This window comes from Anopheles merus, chromosome 3R (assembly GCF_017562075.2).
Source record: "Anopheles merus strain MAF chromosome 3R, AmerM5.1, whole genome shotgun sequence".
Lineage (NCBI taxonomy): Eukaryota > Metazoa > Arthropoda > Insecta > Diptera > Culicidae > Anopheles > Anopheles merus.
In genome coordinates this window covers 3,463,331-3,476,311 of record NC_054084.1, presented here as the reverse complement: position 1 = coordinate 3,476,311, position 12,981 = coordinate 3,463,331, and the positions used below count along the sequence as shown (strand labels likewise).

At 42.3% G+C, this 12,981-nt stretch overlaps 3 protein-coding genes and 2 long non-coding RNA genes across 10 annotated transcripts in view; 3 read left to right on the top strand and 2 right to left on the bottom strand.

Annotated features, from left to right (window-relative positions):
* The window catches only part of LOC121598071, a 55,905-nt gene extending 53,670 nt beyond the window's left edge, over positions 1 to 2,235 (bottom strand). Inside the window, exon 1 of the long non-coding RNA XR_006005512.1 lies at positions 1,904 to 2,235. This is a non-coding gene — a long non-coding RNA (uncharacterized LOC121598071). The remainder of the gene's footprint in view (positions 1 to 1,903) is intronic.
* Positions 2,236 to 2,346: 111 nt separating this feature from the next.
* On the top strand, positions 2,347 to 4,477 carry LOC121598064 (zinc finger protein 724-like). Its single transcript, XM_041924592.1, has 5 exons — positions 2,347 to 2,612; positions 2,673 to 2,806; positions 2,866 to 3,871; positions 3,936 to 4,327; positions 4,387 to 4,477. The coding sequence occupies exons 1-4, from the start codon at positions 2,484 to 2,486 to the stop codon at positions 3,963 to 3,965; spliced, it is 1,299 nt and encodes a 432-aa protein (XP_041780526.1). The 5' UTR covers positions 2,347 to 2,483; the 3' UTR covers positions 3,966 to 4,327; positions 4,387 to 4,477.
* A 1,101-nt stretch (positions 4,478 to 5,578) lies between these two features.
* LOC121598063 (zinc finger protein 84-like) lies at positions 5,579 to 11,579 on the top strand. The gene is made up of 4 exons (XM_041924591.1): positions 5,579 to 5,695; positions 9,793 to 10,118; positions 10,186 to 10,319; positions 10,423 to 11,579. Exons 2-4 carry the CDS (start codon positions 9,990 to 9,992, stop codon positions 11,495 to 11,497), a joined length of 1,338 nt encoding a protein of 445 aa, XP_041780525.1. The 5' UTR covers positions 5,579 to 5,695; positions 9,793 to 9,989; the 3' UTR covers positions 11,498 to 11,579.
* Positions 5,702 to 8,256, top strand: LOC121598061 (zinc finger protein 624-like). 6 transcript variants are annotated; one of them, XR_006005509.1, is made up of 4 exons: positions 5,702 to 6,380; positions 6,440 to 6,573; positions 6,636 to 7,913; positions 8,008 to 8,256. XR_006005509.1 is itself a non-coding variant. In XM_041924586.1 (4 exons), the coding sequence occupies exons 1-4, from the start codon at positions 6,252 to 6,254 to the stop codon at positions 7,173 to 7,175; spliced, it is 531 nt and encodes a 176-aa protein (XP_041780520.1). In that variant the 5' UTR covers positions 5,702 to 6,251; the 3' UTR covers positions 7,176 to 7,244. The 6 variants fall into 6 exon arrangements, 5 of the variants coding, with proteins under 5 accessions (XP_041780520.1, XP_041780522.1, XP_041780521.1 ...); XM_041924586.1 differs by lacking the exon at positions 8,008 to 8,256 and having other exon boundaries at positions 6,636 to 6,889; positions 7,162 to 7,244; XM_041924588.1 differs by lacking the exon at positions 8,008 to 8,256 and having other exon boundaries at positions 6,718 to 6,838; positions 7,162 to 7,238.
* LOC121598072 lies at positions 8,363 to 10,429 on the bottom strand. The gene is made up of 2 exons (XR_006005513.1): positions 10,303 to 10,429; positions 8,363 to 8,653 (listed from the first exon to the last, which is right to left on the bottom strand). It is a non-coding gene; the product is annotated as an uncharacterized LOC121598072 (long non-coding RNA).
* Positions 11,580 to 12,981: the final 1,402 nt, after the last annotated feature.

Here is a 12,981-nt window from a genome sequence, read left to right as displayed (position 1 = left end):
TCGTGTATGGCAGAAAAAAAGAACAATCGTAGAGGTTCGCAAACAACGCCGGACAACATGCCGGCAGCAAAGAAACTCCGAAAGAAAATCGTTTCTTTTGTCTGTTTTGCGATGGTTAATAAATTTTAGAAAACACACCGATAATAAACTCTGGGATGGGATGTTTGCTGACGCTATCTGCGGATTGTGTTTAATACCTTTGCAATAGAATCTTCCCCATTGATGACATAATAATGGTAGAAGAGATTTGCAGCTTCACGAAATTTTCAATTTTTCAAATTAACTCCGCTACTTCAGAGTTTTCAGACCTCATAAAACGAACATATTACAGGATTCTGTTGCTGACTACAAAGACAAACTTCAGCATACCCATTCAAAGTTGTAGCCGAATGAAGAAACGTTTAAGCCGATCAAATTCAGCCAAACTCCTGTTTATGGCCTATCAATGTCTATGACTTTTACTGAGAGTTTGACTGTGAAGCAAAATAAACTTTGTATAGCTTTTTAATAAACCAATGATTCATATAAATATAACAAATAGTTAGGTAATTAGCAATATTGAATTAAATCTATCAAGCGTCATTAAAAGACAGAGTAAGATCGGCAGTACGTCTATACCACGTGCCATTTCTATACAGTAACATGTCTGCCTTTTCCAGGTATCTTTAAATTTCGATAATAAGCATCAAGAACATCTGTTTTGCAGAAAAAACACCATCCTCTAGCAACATGCCCACCTGTATGGACACGTGCATCTTGACATCATTTAGAAACAGCATTGCCCTTCCATCTTAGCATTGCATTCCCTGGCCATCTTAGCTTTATTCTAAACATCGTTCTCCCTCCATAGATCTAAGATCTGTTGTAATTGAAAATGATAATGAAAGGCGCATCTGTCCCACGTCCACGATCACTCCTTCTCGGGAACTCAAAGGAAAACTGGCCAGGCTGCTTGGTTTATGGGTGGTGTAATTGTTTCACCGCGCTCAATGTTTACACGCTTGTGGTTCGATCACCCATTAGACCAATTGAATAGCAAAGGGCACATCATTACTAAAATGTTGCCCTCATTCAGGTCCCGGAATAAAAAGGATATTTCTCAGAATTAAGTCATCGTTGCAAATAAGGCTAGCAAAAAAAAATAAATGCTAAAACCACCAGCGAAGCTCACAGCCAAGCCTCCCGGGGCAGGTTGTATGCGAGACAAACAAACGCAGCACGAGCCCAAACACATCCTGCAGGATACGAACGCCCACAGCCTACAGGGGTATCGGCAGAGAGCTCAATTCTGCTCTTAGGTGGCGCATAAATTAAACCATCTGTTCCGGAAGGTTCTGTCACCGCAAGGGGCCAGCATCTTGTCATCCCTGCATCATCGGGGAGCAACTGCGATTCTTACCAGCTTCCATGCAAGCGAACGGGCACGACAGTGTAAGGCATTCGAATGGAAAGATTGCTTAATCAGCATGGTGCATCCTGGCCTCCCGTATCATGGACGGATGGGTCAGTAGGTGCGAGTGTGTGTGTGTGTTCGCAGCTTGTCTTCAGGAAGGGAGTTAGAAAGAACCGAAGAAAAATACGACGAAAACTAACAGGACGTCCAATATACGGGTGTCAGATACAGCATCTTAGGACCCTTTAATGAATCTTCCGAGATTGGTATCAAATCAAGAAAAACTAACACCCGCTAAGAGGGTTTTGTAGTGGAAACGAGCCGGTCACTAGCCGGGACCAGCTGCCGCTCTAAGAAAAACTATCACCACCATGTAACAAAAGCACAAAGTCACCCCAAAACAGTGTTATAGCAGCAGTATCTTCCGGATTATTCTGATTATTGTTTTTATAGTTATTCATTAAGCATTTGTCCTAATTCTAATGCATTAAAAGGTACTTATCATCTTACCAGAAGTACAAACGTTTCGCGGTTTTCATCTACTGCAGAATCATCCGGAACCGGTCGTCCGGATAATGCGGCGCCGCCATCCGCCAATACATTACATATGCAAGGTACGTACTAATTACGCCAATCTTTTTGAATTCAAAAGAGGAATTAAACCTGTCCACCTTGATTCGTTTCACGTCAGTGAGATCATAGTACGAAAACACCACTGTTCTTTTGAATACTGATTACTATCCAAACGATTTAAACAGTTTTTGTTTCTTTCAAAACATTTTCTCCGCATGCTAACCTGGTACAACAAAATTATAACATCACAAACGCAAACACTACTGCGATTCTATCTGAACAACCCTGTGATTGCTGCCGACCTTTAGATACGTTTCAATGCGGAACGAATTTAGATGCTATTCGGACCCCAGCTGATTTCCTTCAAAGTTGTATGTAAACAAACTTACCAGTGCGTTGCAATCGTGCAACAAAATAGTCGCTCTACATTTCATTTGCATTTACAAAAGTATTTCAAACATATTCATATACAAATAGTGTCTCAAGACGATCGAAAATCATTCCTTCTCTTGGGAATATGTTACCAAACATCTTTTGTCGTGTTTGTGCCACTACTGACACTGCGCTTGATTTGTTGGACATTTTTGAGAAAGAAGACGCATCAGAGTGTGTTGCGGATATGCTGCTAGAGGTGGCAGAAGTCAAGGTAAGTCCGCTCTGTGAGCATTTCAGTACAAATACTTTACGATTCTCATCCCTTCATCAGGTGATGGTTGATGATGGATTCCCCCAAAGCTGCTGTAAACAATGTCACATCGATCTCGTTCGAGCTGTGACCGTGAGACGGAAATGTATTGAATCAGAGAAATTGTTCCATGCTACAGTTGAATCTTGCTATAGGTAAGCATATTTTGGGTGCAAAATCTACAACGAATGAGTACTTCAAATTCCCGTTGCAGTGTAATCGATGAGCCGTACGATGATCAATCGGATAGCTTGTCCATCGCATCGCCAAAGCACGAGCATATTACTCTCGAAGAGAATTTCACTTACCGCTGCTGCGAATGCTCTATAGATTTCGGCGATTCCGAAGCCCTGAAAATACACTACGAATCAAAGCATGCCAAAGTAATTCACGGCTGGGAGAGCTTTGGGCTCAGTGAAATCTCTCTGTTCGACACAACTGACGAAGAAGTAGAGGAAGATGCAGGCGCTTACCCACAGGCACCCGAACCGTTACAGACAAACAAGTTGCTGGAGCTATACCGATGTTGCGGATGCATGCTGATATTCGATACTGACGCAGACCTTCACCAGCATTCAGAAACCGTACATGCCTCCAACGCTTTACAAGTGGACGGTGACAACGCGTGGCAATGCAATGTATGCTATAAATTGTTCACTTGCGCAGCTGCCCTAGAAAATCATCAAAATACTGTATATTTTCTGCGATACCAATGTTACACATGTGGGCTGCTTTTCGGAACGCAAGCTCATTTGGCGCGGCACGAATTTAAGCATATGCGTGGCAAGTTCACGTGCGAACCTTGTGAGAAAATTTTCTCCAACCCCCAATCGATGAGGAGACACATGCAACGGTTTCATGAGAAACCGCGAACATTGCAAACGCAGGAAAAGCACATTTGCAGCGAGTGCGGCAAAGCTGTGCATTCCGCTGCGTATCTTGTATCCCACATGAGGCTACACTCGAAGGAGCTACCGTTTACCTGTACCTTATGTGGAGCCCGGTTCAAGCTGGTCCGCTACTTGAAATGGCACATGGCAATGCACAAGGGACTGTACAAGTGCAAGCAATGCGATTCATCGTACAAGAGTCCATCCGAACTGCAGGAGCATATGAATCGTCATACCGGTACAAGGGCATTTTGCTGCTTTTTGTGTGGAAATGGATTTCACAACAAAAAGAATCTTAACAAACACTTACGCATGGTCCATTCTCATTACGTAAGTAAAAAGAAAGAATAAACTCCAGTATGTTCTTTAAAACAGAAATCTCGATTAATCTCAGGAAAGAATTACAAACTCAACCGCCGTGTGACCGCATTTAAATCAGATTGATCTTTGACACATTTCAAACTCATCTAAATCGCCACCCAAGGAAATCTGTCAATCTCGATGTAAACAAACAAATCCTTGTGAACGCGAGTCTCTGCATTTGTCCGGAACTCACACAAAATAGATCTAGTTTTAAGCAGTGTATAATAATGGATCCGACCATATATCCAATTTTCTAATCATATTTCATCCTCATTATACCATCTTCACTCAAATATGCATCAACAATTTCTCTGTCGTGTTTGTGCCACTTCCGATGCTGCGTGTGTATTGATGGACATCTTTGAGAAACATGGTGCTCAACATAGTGTTGCCGATATCCTACTCGAGCTAGCGAGCGTGGTAGTAAGTAATGTTAAACAACAAATGTATATGCACTTTAATCGAATCTTTGCCTATTTCAGGTGACGGTCGATGATGGATTTCCCCAACAGTGCTGTATGCAATGCCATGCAGATCTCGTTCAAGCTGTATCAGTGAGACGTAAATGCATTGAGACGGAGCAGCTTTTTCGAATCAAGATTGAACCAAATGCTTGGTAAGTATGCATTTAGCTGTAGCAACACGATGACAAATGACCATTTATTAATGTTGATGTCCATTACAGTCACGCGGATGATGCATATGATGACAATCAGACCGATAATGCTTCAATTGCCCCTTCTGATGATGGGGATGATTCTAACGATAAAAATCCGTTCTATCATTGCTGTGAGTGTGCCACGGATTTCTCCGATTCCGATACACTGCAGGAACATTACGAGTCAAAGCATGCCAATACGATCTATGGTTGGCAGAGCTTTGGTATCAGTGAAATCTCCCTATTCGATAGCACTGACGATGAACAAGAGGCCAAAGGTGAAATCTTGTATCGTCCCTTGAACGTTCCACCACAAAACAATCCGCCATATAAATGCTGTGGGTGTAAAGCTGTGTTCGTAACCGTGGATCAGTTGCATCAACATTCGACAGTACATGCGCGTAATGCAGAAGAATTCGACCAAGATAAACCACATCAATGCGACGTATGTTATCGTGCATTTGCCAGCAAACTCAGAGTGAAGGAACACCAAATGGGTAGATGTTTTGTACGCTATCAGTGTGCAGTTTGTGGCGTAATGTTTGGTAGACTGAATCAATGCAATGCTCACGAAAAAAACCACACAGCCCGAAAAGTAAATTGTGTCGCTTGTGGGAAAGAATTTAACAATAGCAAGAGCTTATACAGGCATGAGCAAATTGTCCACGTAGATCCAAACTCAAGGAAGAAGTATATTTGCAATGTATGCGGTGCGAAGGTACTTTCGTCATCCTACCTAAAGGCCCACATGCGGCTACATTCTAAAGAGAATCCGTATTCGTGCAACTTGTGTGGCGCACGCTTCAAGGTAGCGAGATACCTCAAATGGCACTTGAGAAAGCATAAAGAATTATACCCGTGCAAGCAATGCGGTCTATCATGCCAGAGCTATTCCCTGCTTCAGGAACATATGAAAACCCATTTCGTAGGCAGAAAATATAACTGCACTTTCTGTCCGAAGTTTTTCTGCCAGAAGCCAAGCCTAATAAATCACTTAAACAAAGTGCACAAAAGCGAATGAGCGAAAGTGAAAATAAATGCAATTGTGGAGTATGTATTTCGATCGTGGCACCTGGATAAAAACTGTACTGAATTCATTCACAGTTTGATCCATACACACAGCGCATCACATGGTAAGCAGTACTTACGAATTCCAATAACGGTTACATTCTGATTTTTAAACGTTTCGATCTATTTCGCTGTATGGCCGTAATTAGTTCATATTTATTGTCATTACCATGCGCCCATACATACCGCCAAATAGCGTCGCGCCATGAAACGTGAAACCAGAATTTAATATATACGTTGAAAAGTTCCTAAAAAAGTCATTCATTTTACGACAAATATTTTCACACCAAGTGTTGGCGCGTGATAAATTTGGCACTCCATCGAATGCCATCGCATGAAGAATATATACATTTGAATGTGAAATATTACATGTATGGTGATTTTGGCGTGATTTCGCGCTTCACGTCGTGAAATTGTATCGGTATGTCTGGGCGCACATTATAATCTCACCTAAACAACACAAGGACGATCTGTCAATCTCAATGTAAACAAACAAACCTTCATGGCAAACGCAGTGTGCTTGCATTTTCAGGATCCGAAAAAACGTTCTGAAATAGGATGAGTGTAGTTTAAGATTGATTGTAGATAAGTTTATTTAAACGACCCTCATCCCATTTCACCATGTATCGAAACTATCTATGCCGCGTTTGTGCGTGTACCGAAACTACAAGTGTGTTGGTGAACATCTTTGAAAAACATGGAGCACAGGACAGCGTTGCCGATATTCTTTTGGAACTAGCGGATATCAAGGTAAATGCGTTGTGTGCATAAATGGATGAATAGCAACATCTAATCATTTCCCATTTCAGGTGACGGTCGACGATGGATTTCCCCAACAGTGCTGTTTGCGATGCCATACAGAGGTCGTTCAGGCTGTATCATTGCGCCGTAAATGCATGGAATCAGAGAAACTTTTTCGAATCAAGATTGAACCAGATTCTTGGTAAGCACAAAATTAAAGCACCGCTGAAGAAGTTACGAGTATACGTTAATTATTGTTGGTAGCCCTTTCAGTTTTACCGACGATCCATTCGATAATCAATCCGATAACTTGTCCATTGATTCTTCAAATCTCGTTTCGGAAAAGCATCCGAAGTACCATTGCCGAGAGTGTTCCTTGGATTTCTTCGATTCAGATGCACTGCAGAAACACTACGAATCAAAGCATGCTAATGTGATCTATAGTTCAACAGGATCAATGTTGTCAGGTAGCCAATACGAAAACTTGTCCGATTCGAGTAACCAAATCTACCAATGCCGTGAGTGTTCGTTGGAGTTACTGGATTCAGATGCACTGCAGGAACACTACGACTCAAAGCATGCTAATGTGATCTATGGATGGGAGACGATTGGCTTAAGTGAAATCTCTCCATTCGATAGCACTGACGATGAACCAGAGACGAAAGACGACATCTTAAATTGTCCATCGGATGTGCAAAACAAAGCAAATCAAAACAATCCTACACTTGAATGTTGCGCCTGTAAAGCACGATTCAGAACTGAGACTGATCTGTTTTACCATTCTAAACAGGTACACGCCCCTAATGCCATCGAAATCAACGAACCAACCCCAAATCGGTGCAACGTATGTTATCAAACATTTACCACCGCATGTGTGTTAAAGGAGCATCAAAAGGCTAGAAGCATCTTAAACTATATGTGCGTAACTTGTGGCATGATGTTCACCAGACAACATAAATGTCTTGCACATGAAAGTACGCATATAGACCATAAACTTAAGTGCGAAGTTTGCGGGAAGCTATTCGCCAATATGAAGTACTATGAGATACACAAGAATAAGATGCACGGCGATCAGGCCGCACGGAAGCGATACATATGTAGTATATGTGGTGCAAAGGTGGTTTCGACCTCATACCTTAAAGTGCACATGAAGCTACACTCTGAAGATCATCCGTATTCCTGTGACTTGTGTGGGGCCCGGTTCAAAATAGTGGCCTACCTAAACTGGCACATGACTAGACATAAAGGTATCTACACGTGCCAGCAGTGCGGCCTGACTTGCAAAGGGCCCTCTGAGCTGAACGAACATATGAACAGCCATGGTGAAGCCAGGAAGTATAGTTGCATTATATGTCCATCAGCGTTTCGATTGAAACATGCCCTTGAGAAACATTTAAGAAATGTACATAAACGAAAGCGAAAGTAGTTTTCTTTTTACCGCGGATACGGTTTCTTTTGGGAAGAAGAATATAAAGGCTAACGTTCCTAGCTACACACTGTATATGCAGCACACCTACTCCATATAGCACTAACAATGAGAAGGTAATTCAATAAACTACAATACAGTTAGCAAAAATCAATATTTGAGAGGCTTTTACTATTGTTGTTTGCTGAAATTGGCTTCCAATTCTCATAGGAAACAACGTATACTAAATTATAGATAAATGCAGAGTACAACGGTATTGCTCATGTTTCGATCACATAAGAAAAAGAAGATTCCGTCGGTTCTCCAAATAAACGCCATGTAAATCGAAATTCCGTTTCACAGCATGTCCGATCAAATCACCTCCGATGAAGCACAGACACAAACCTCTATTTAGATACATTTCAATTTCATCTAAAGTTTGCTGCTTGGGATCTGTCGCTGTCAATGTAAACAAACCAACTCGCAGCGAACGTTTTTCCACATTCGCGTGCAGTTCCCTACGAAATCAAACTGATTTCTTTACGAGCCTCAATTCTACAAGCATGGATACCACTGCTCATCAGCTTAATTGAACATTTTTGTGTTAACAAACTCGTCCAGCATGCATCCAGCCATCCAATGCCGTGTTTGTGCCACCTCCGATGTCGCGTGCATCTTGGTGAACATTTTCGATAAACACGGCCAACATGAAAGTGTTGCTGAGATGCTTTTGGAACTAGCGGGTGTTACGGTGAGTGCTAACGTCAAACGTTAAATAGAAATCCAAAATTTACATTCGCATCTCCTCCCCAGGCCGCTGAAGATGATCAATTCCCTCATCATTGCTGCACACAATGCCACCAAGATCTCGTTCAAGCTGTAACAGTAAGACGGAAATGTATTGAATCAGAAAAATTACTACGGATATGCATTGAATCTGGCTACTCGTAAGTATAATTTTTGTTCAAAACTAAGCAGTTTAACGAATGTGCACGAAATTTAATACACTGCAGAATCACTGCGAGTCAACGCATGCCAATACGGTCCACGGTTGGGAGAGCTTTGGCATCAGTGAAATCTCCCTTTTCGATAGCACAGATAACGAAGTTGAGGATACTCCATCGAAGGATAAGGTACCATATGAAGATAAAGGCATACCTCACCGCTGCTGTGGCTGCAAATATTTGTTCGATACTGAAACTGAAATGCAACAACATTGTGACACAGTGCATCGGCCCAACGCAATGAAAGTCGACGAGGACAGGCCAGCCCAGTGCAACATATGCTATCAAACGTTCACCACAGCGTGCGGTATGCGAGTCCATCAAAGGGCTATGCGCGTATTACGCTATCAGTGCGCTGTATGCGGTAAGCTGTTTGGAAATCGGGCGGTCTGTATTATTCACGAAACCACCCATGAAGATCATCAACTGTCTTGCGACCTTTGCGCAAGGAAATTCACAAATCAGAAGTATCTAAACATTCATAAGCAAAATGTGCACACAGATCCGGAGACCAGGAATAAATACGCGTGCAATGTGTGCGGTACGCACGTTCATTCAGCTTTGTACCTGAAAGCGCACATGATGCTTCATTCTGAAGATGCACCCTACGTCTGCAGCTTAGGTGAAAATCGTTTCAAGCTGCTCTTGTATCTCAATCGGCACATGATATGGCATAGAGGTGTGTACACGTGTAAGCAGTGTGGATTGCGCGTCAAGAGCGCATCCAGCCTGAGTAATCATATGATTAGTCATACTGGAATTCAAAAATACAGTTGCTCTATATGTTGCTCCAAATATCCGTACAAAGCATCCCTAAAAAAACACTTGAGGCGGAAGCACGGCAGATCAACTAGAAGAAAGGACCGAAGCGAGTTAAACACGATCAAATAAAAAGTAACTGTCGTTTGATGACAGGCAATGTAATTGTACCAAATAAGAAAGGGCTAAAGAAAGAAAGAGGTCCAGGTTCAACTGCCGTTTTTTCTTGTTTAAACGAATCCGTTCCTTTCAGTCCTCTTTTTAGAGCATATCGCGTTTAGATTACATTCGAACTGTCAAACATCTCACAAATGGAAACATCAATAACGAACGTATCGGTGCATCGCGCATAGCAAGAACATTTGCAGACACACTCAAGAACTGACTAAAAATAAAATAATACTGCAAAATAGCTTTTCTCTGCAATATTATCCATCAACAATTCACACCATGTATCAGAACATTCTGTGTCGTGTTTGTGCAACGACGGAAACGGCGTGTGTTTTGGTGGACAATTTTGATAAACAGTGCAACCAGCCGTCGGTCGCAGATCTGCTATGCGAACTAGCAGGCCTTGAGGTATGTCACGGAGAGTAGTTACCACCAAAAGCAAATATACTACTACAATTTGCATCTTTTCCTTCAGGTGCGCGATGATGATGGGTTACCGCAACACTGCTGTATAGAATGCTACACCGAGCTAGTGAAGGCAGCATCAGTGAGACGAAAGTGTATCGAGTCAGACAAACTCATTAGAACTTACATTGAATCCAGCCTCGTGTAAGTAGTGTAGCGTTTTTTCTTTCTTATCTCGGTAGCGGTAGTGGACGTCAGTAGCTTCGTATGTACTTCGAAGCTAATGTTCCTCTTCATTATTCCACAGAAACGCGGAAGAGCTATGCGAAGTACAGATCGATGACGAATCCAATGTTTCCTCCGAGGACGAGCACGATGCTGCAGCGGGGAAAAGCGGTTCACTCTTTCGCTGCTACGAGTGTTGTATAGATTTTCACAACAGCGAACGGTTGAGGCAACACTACGAATCGAAGCATGCCAGTGCTATCTACGGTTGGCATAGCTTCGGAATCAGTGAAACCTCTCTGTTCGATTCCACTGACGAGGATGTGGAAGACGAAGAGGATGAAACAGAAATTCGACCCGAGACTATGAGAAGAGGAAAGAGTTTGTTTGCAATCGAAAATCCGGAATACTATCGATGCTGCGGCTGTAAAGATGTGTTCGATACAAAGGCAGAGCTCGAGGAACATTCCGACCGGATGCATGCCCCGTTTGCAGCTATCCACACCAAGGGCAAACCGTACAAGTGCAACATATGCTACTCTGGCTTTAGCCAACTCAGAGGCGTCAAAGCCCACCAAATTATGTACAGTTTTCCGCGCTTTCTGTGCATAATTTGTGGTCAGCTTTGCTGCACACTGAAACATCTAATGCATCACGAGCGGACCCATAGCGAACCTTCCTACAGCTGTGCCGACTGTGGTAAGGAATTCGTGCACGAGATGCAACTCCGTAACCATCGGGAAGCCAAGCACCTTGATAAAAACGCAAGAAAGAAGTACGTTTGCGATGTATGCGGCAAGGAGTTGCTTGCGAAGGTGTCGCTTAGAAAGCATACGTTGGTAATGCATTCTGGGGAACGCCCGTACGCCTGCAACCTGTGCGACGCTCGGTTCCAGATCAAGGCATACCTGACGAGCCATATGGCGGTACACAATCGTCTGCACACCTGCGGGAATTGCGATAAGTCGTTCCCGTGCCAAAAAGCCCTTATCGAGCATATGCGCAGCCATACGGGTGAACTAGCCGAGAAATGCCCTCTATGTCCCGCCATGTTTCGCCAAAAGAACTCGGTTAGAAAGCATTTAAAAGCGGCGCACCAACCAAACAGCGAGCGGAAACGGAAGTATGGATTCAGGAGAGTGACCAGAGTACGGTAAACGGCAGTAACTTAGTTTTCTCGTGCTCAGAATTTTCCACAATGTATCAACCAATTAACGAAATACAACGAAAAGCCAACAACGTCGCACTTGGTAGTAGAGTGTTATTTGTATGCTCTCTCTCTCTCTTTTGCTTCTGGTTTAATATCTTATATTTGTAATTCTTTTTTTGTATTTATTTTCAGTTTGTTGTTTTTTTGTTTGTTTGTTTGTTTCACTTTTTTGTTTTGTTTTGCTTTGTAGCTCGCTCTTTACAGAACTTGTTTCATATACTCGCGTGTACATTTAGTTTCTACTTTATGCTTTTCTTTCTCTGTTCTTTTCCGCCCCCTCCTTACTTCTTCATTGTCTCTTTCTTTCTCTCTCTCTCTCTCTCTCTCTCTCTCTCTCTCTCTCTCTCTCTCACACACTCTCTCTCTCTCTCTCTCTCTCTCTTTCGCTCTTCAACGTTTCACTTCACATCAGTAAAGCGCAATCATGGTGCTCGCAAAAGGAAGGTGGATTTCTATATGGGGGGACTTCTTTCCCTCGAAGGATAATGGTTAGTGTTTTTTGTTTTCCGTTTCCGCTCCCTTTACATAAAATATACGATCAGACACACAGACAAACTTAGTACATTTTGCAACGTTTCTTTTTTGTAAGATCGCGTGCGCGTTTCTGCGTGATGCTCTCTCTCGACGCGTATTCCAAAAAGTGTTGCGGATTTGCTCCGTTTGCGTTTTTATGCCGATGCGCGAATTTCTCTACTCTCTTGCACACGGTGGTGGTGGTGTATAGCTACTAAATGAGACATTGTGCTACATTTGTTTGGGTGTTTTGCATGTATTTTGTGTATGCGCGTGTGTGTGTGATTTGTTAGTAAACATACAAACAGAAAACCATAGAAAGAAGGTACTTTTTTGATATCTAGAAAAAAAATACCGTAATTCGAATAAAAATTTGAATTCAACATATTACCTGCAGCTGCTAAACGCCTTCTTCCCATCTTTTCCGAATAAACTTTAACGCGATAATGCTTACATTTTTCTGTTTGTTTAGCATCGATCCAATACTTTTCAAAAGTTAAATTTAAACTACAGACAAACCAACGATCGATACGACACAAATAGAGACACACACACAAAAAAAACTAAAGATAAGCGCATTTAATTAACAAAGGTAAACTTGAATGGGTGTAATATAAAACGTGTGTGTGTATAGGTAGTAGTATGTACAGCTAGAAAAATCATCCTAGACCCTCTTCTCCTTCTCCTTCTCAAGCTTCCACCCACCAACTCCTTCAACTCATGATACCCTCCCGAGCAATGATGGGTTTGTATAATAAATTAAAGAAAGAGCAGTATTTCCCCTTCACCCACCCTCCGTCGGGTGATCTTCTTCGTCTTCTCGATCACCTCCTCATCGGGTCGTATTGCCGTGTCGGGGTTCTTTCTGCCTTATTTGTTGTTGTTTGTTTCTTGTTCTACCGCAACTTAAAATGCTAA

What these genes read in the sequence shown, in the direction of transcription:
- LOC121598061 (XM_041924584.1), top strand. Translation starts at nt 6,252, where the DNA reads ATGTATCGAAACTATCTATGCCGCGTTTGTGCGTGTACCGAAACTACA. An exon ending in TGGAACTAGCGGATATCAAG is followed by an intron (nt 6,381 to 6,439) that starts GTAAATGCGTTG and finishes TTCCCATTTCAG; the next exon opens with GTGACGGTCGACGATGGATT. An exon ending in AAGATTGAACCAGATTCTTG is followed by an intron (nt 6,574 to 6,635) that starts GTAAGCACAAAA and finishes TATTGTTGGTAG; the next exon opens with CCCTTTCAGTTTTACCGACG.
- LOC121598063 (XM_041924591.1), top strand. Translation starts at nt 9,990, where the DNA reads ATGTATCAGAACATTCTGTGTCGTGTTTGTGCAACGACGGAAACGGCG. An exon ending in GCGAACTAGCAGGCCTTGAG is followed by an intron (nt 10,119 to 10,185) that starts GTATGTCACGGA and finishes CTTTTCCTTCAG; the next exon opens with GTGCGCGATGATGATGGGTT. An exon ending in TACATTGAATCCAGCCTCGT is followed by an intron (nt 10,320 to 10,422) that starts GTAAGTAGTGTA and finishes ATTATTCCACAG; the next exon opens with AAACGCGGAAGAGCTATGCG.
- LOC121598064 (XM_041924592.1), top strand. Translation starts at nt 2,484, where the DNA reads ATGTTACCAAACATCTTTTGTCGTGTTTGTGCCACTACTGACACTGCG. An exon ending in ACAGTTGAATCTTGCTATAG is followed by an intron (nt 2,807 to 2,865) that starts GTAAGCATATTT and finishes TTCCCGTTGCAG; the next exon opens with TGTAATCGATGAGCCGTACG. An exon ending in GCATGGTCCATTCTCATTAC is followed by an intron (nt 3,872 to 3,935) that starts GTAAGTAAAAAG and finishes GATTAATCTCAG; the next exon opens with GAAAGAATTACAAACTCAAC.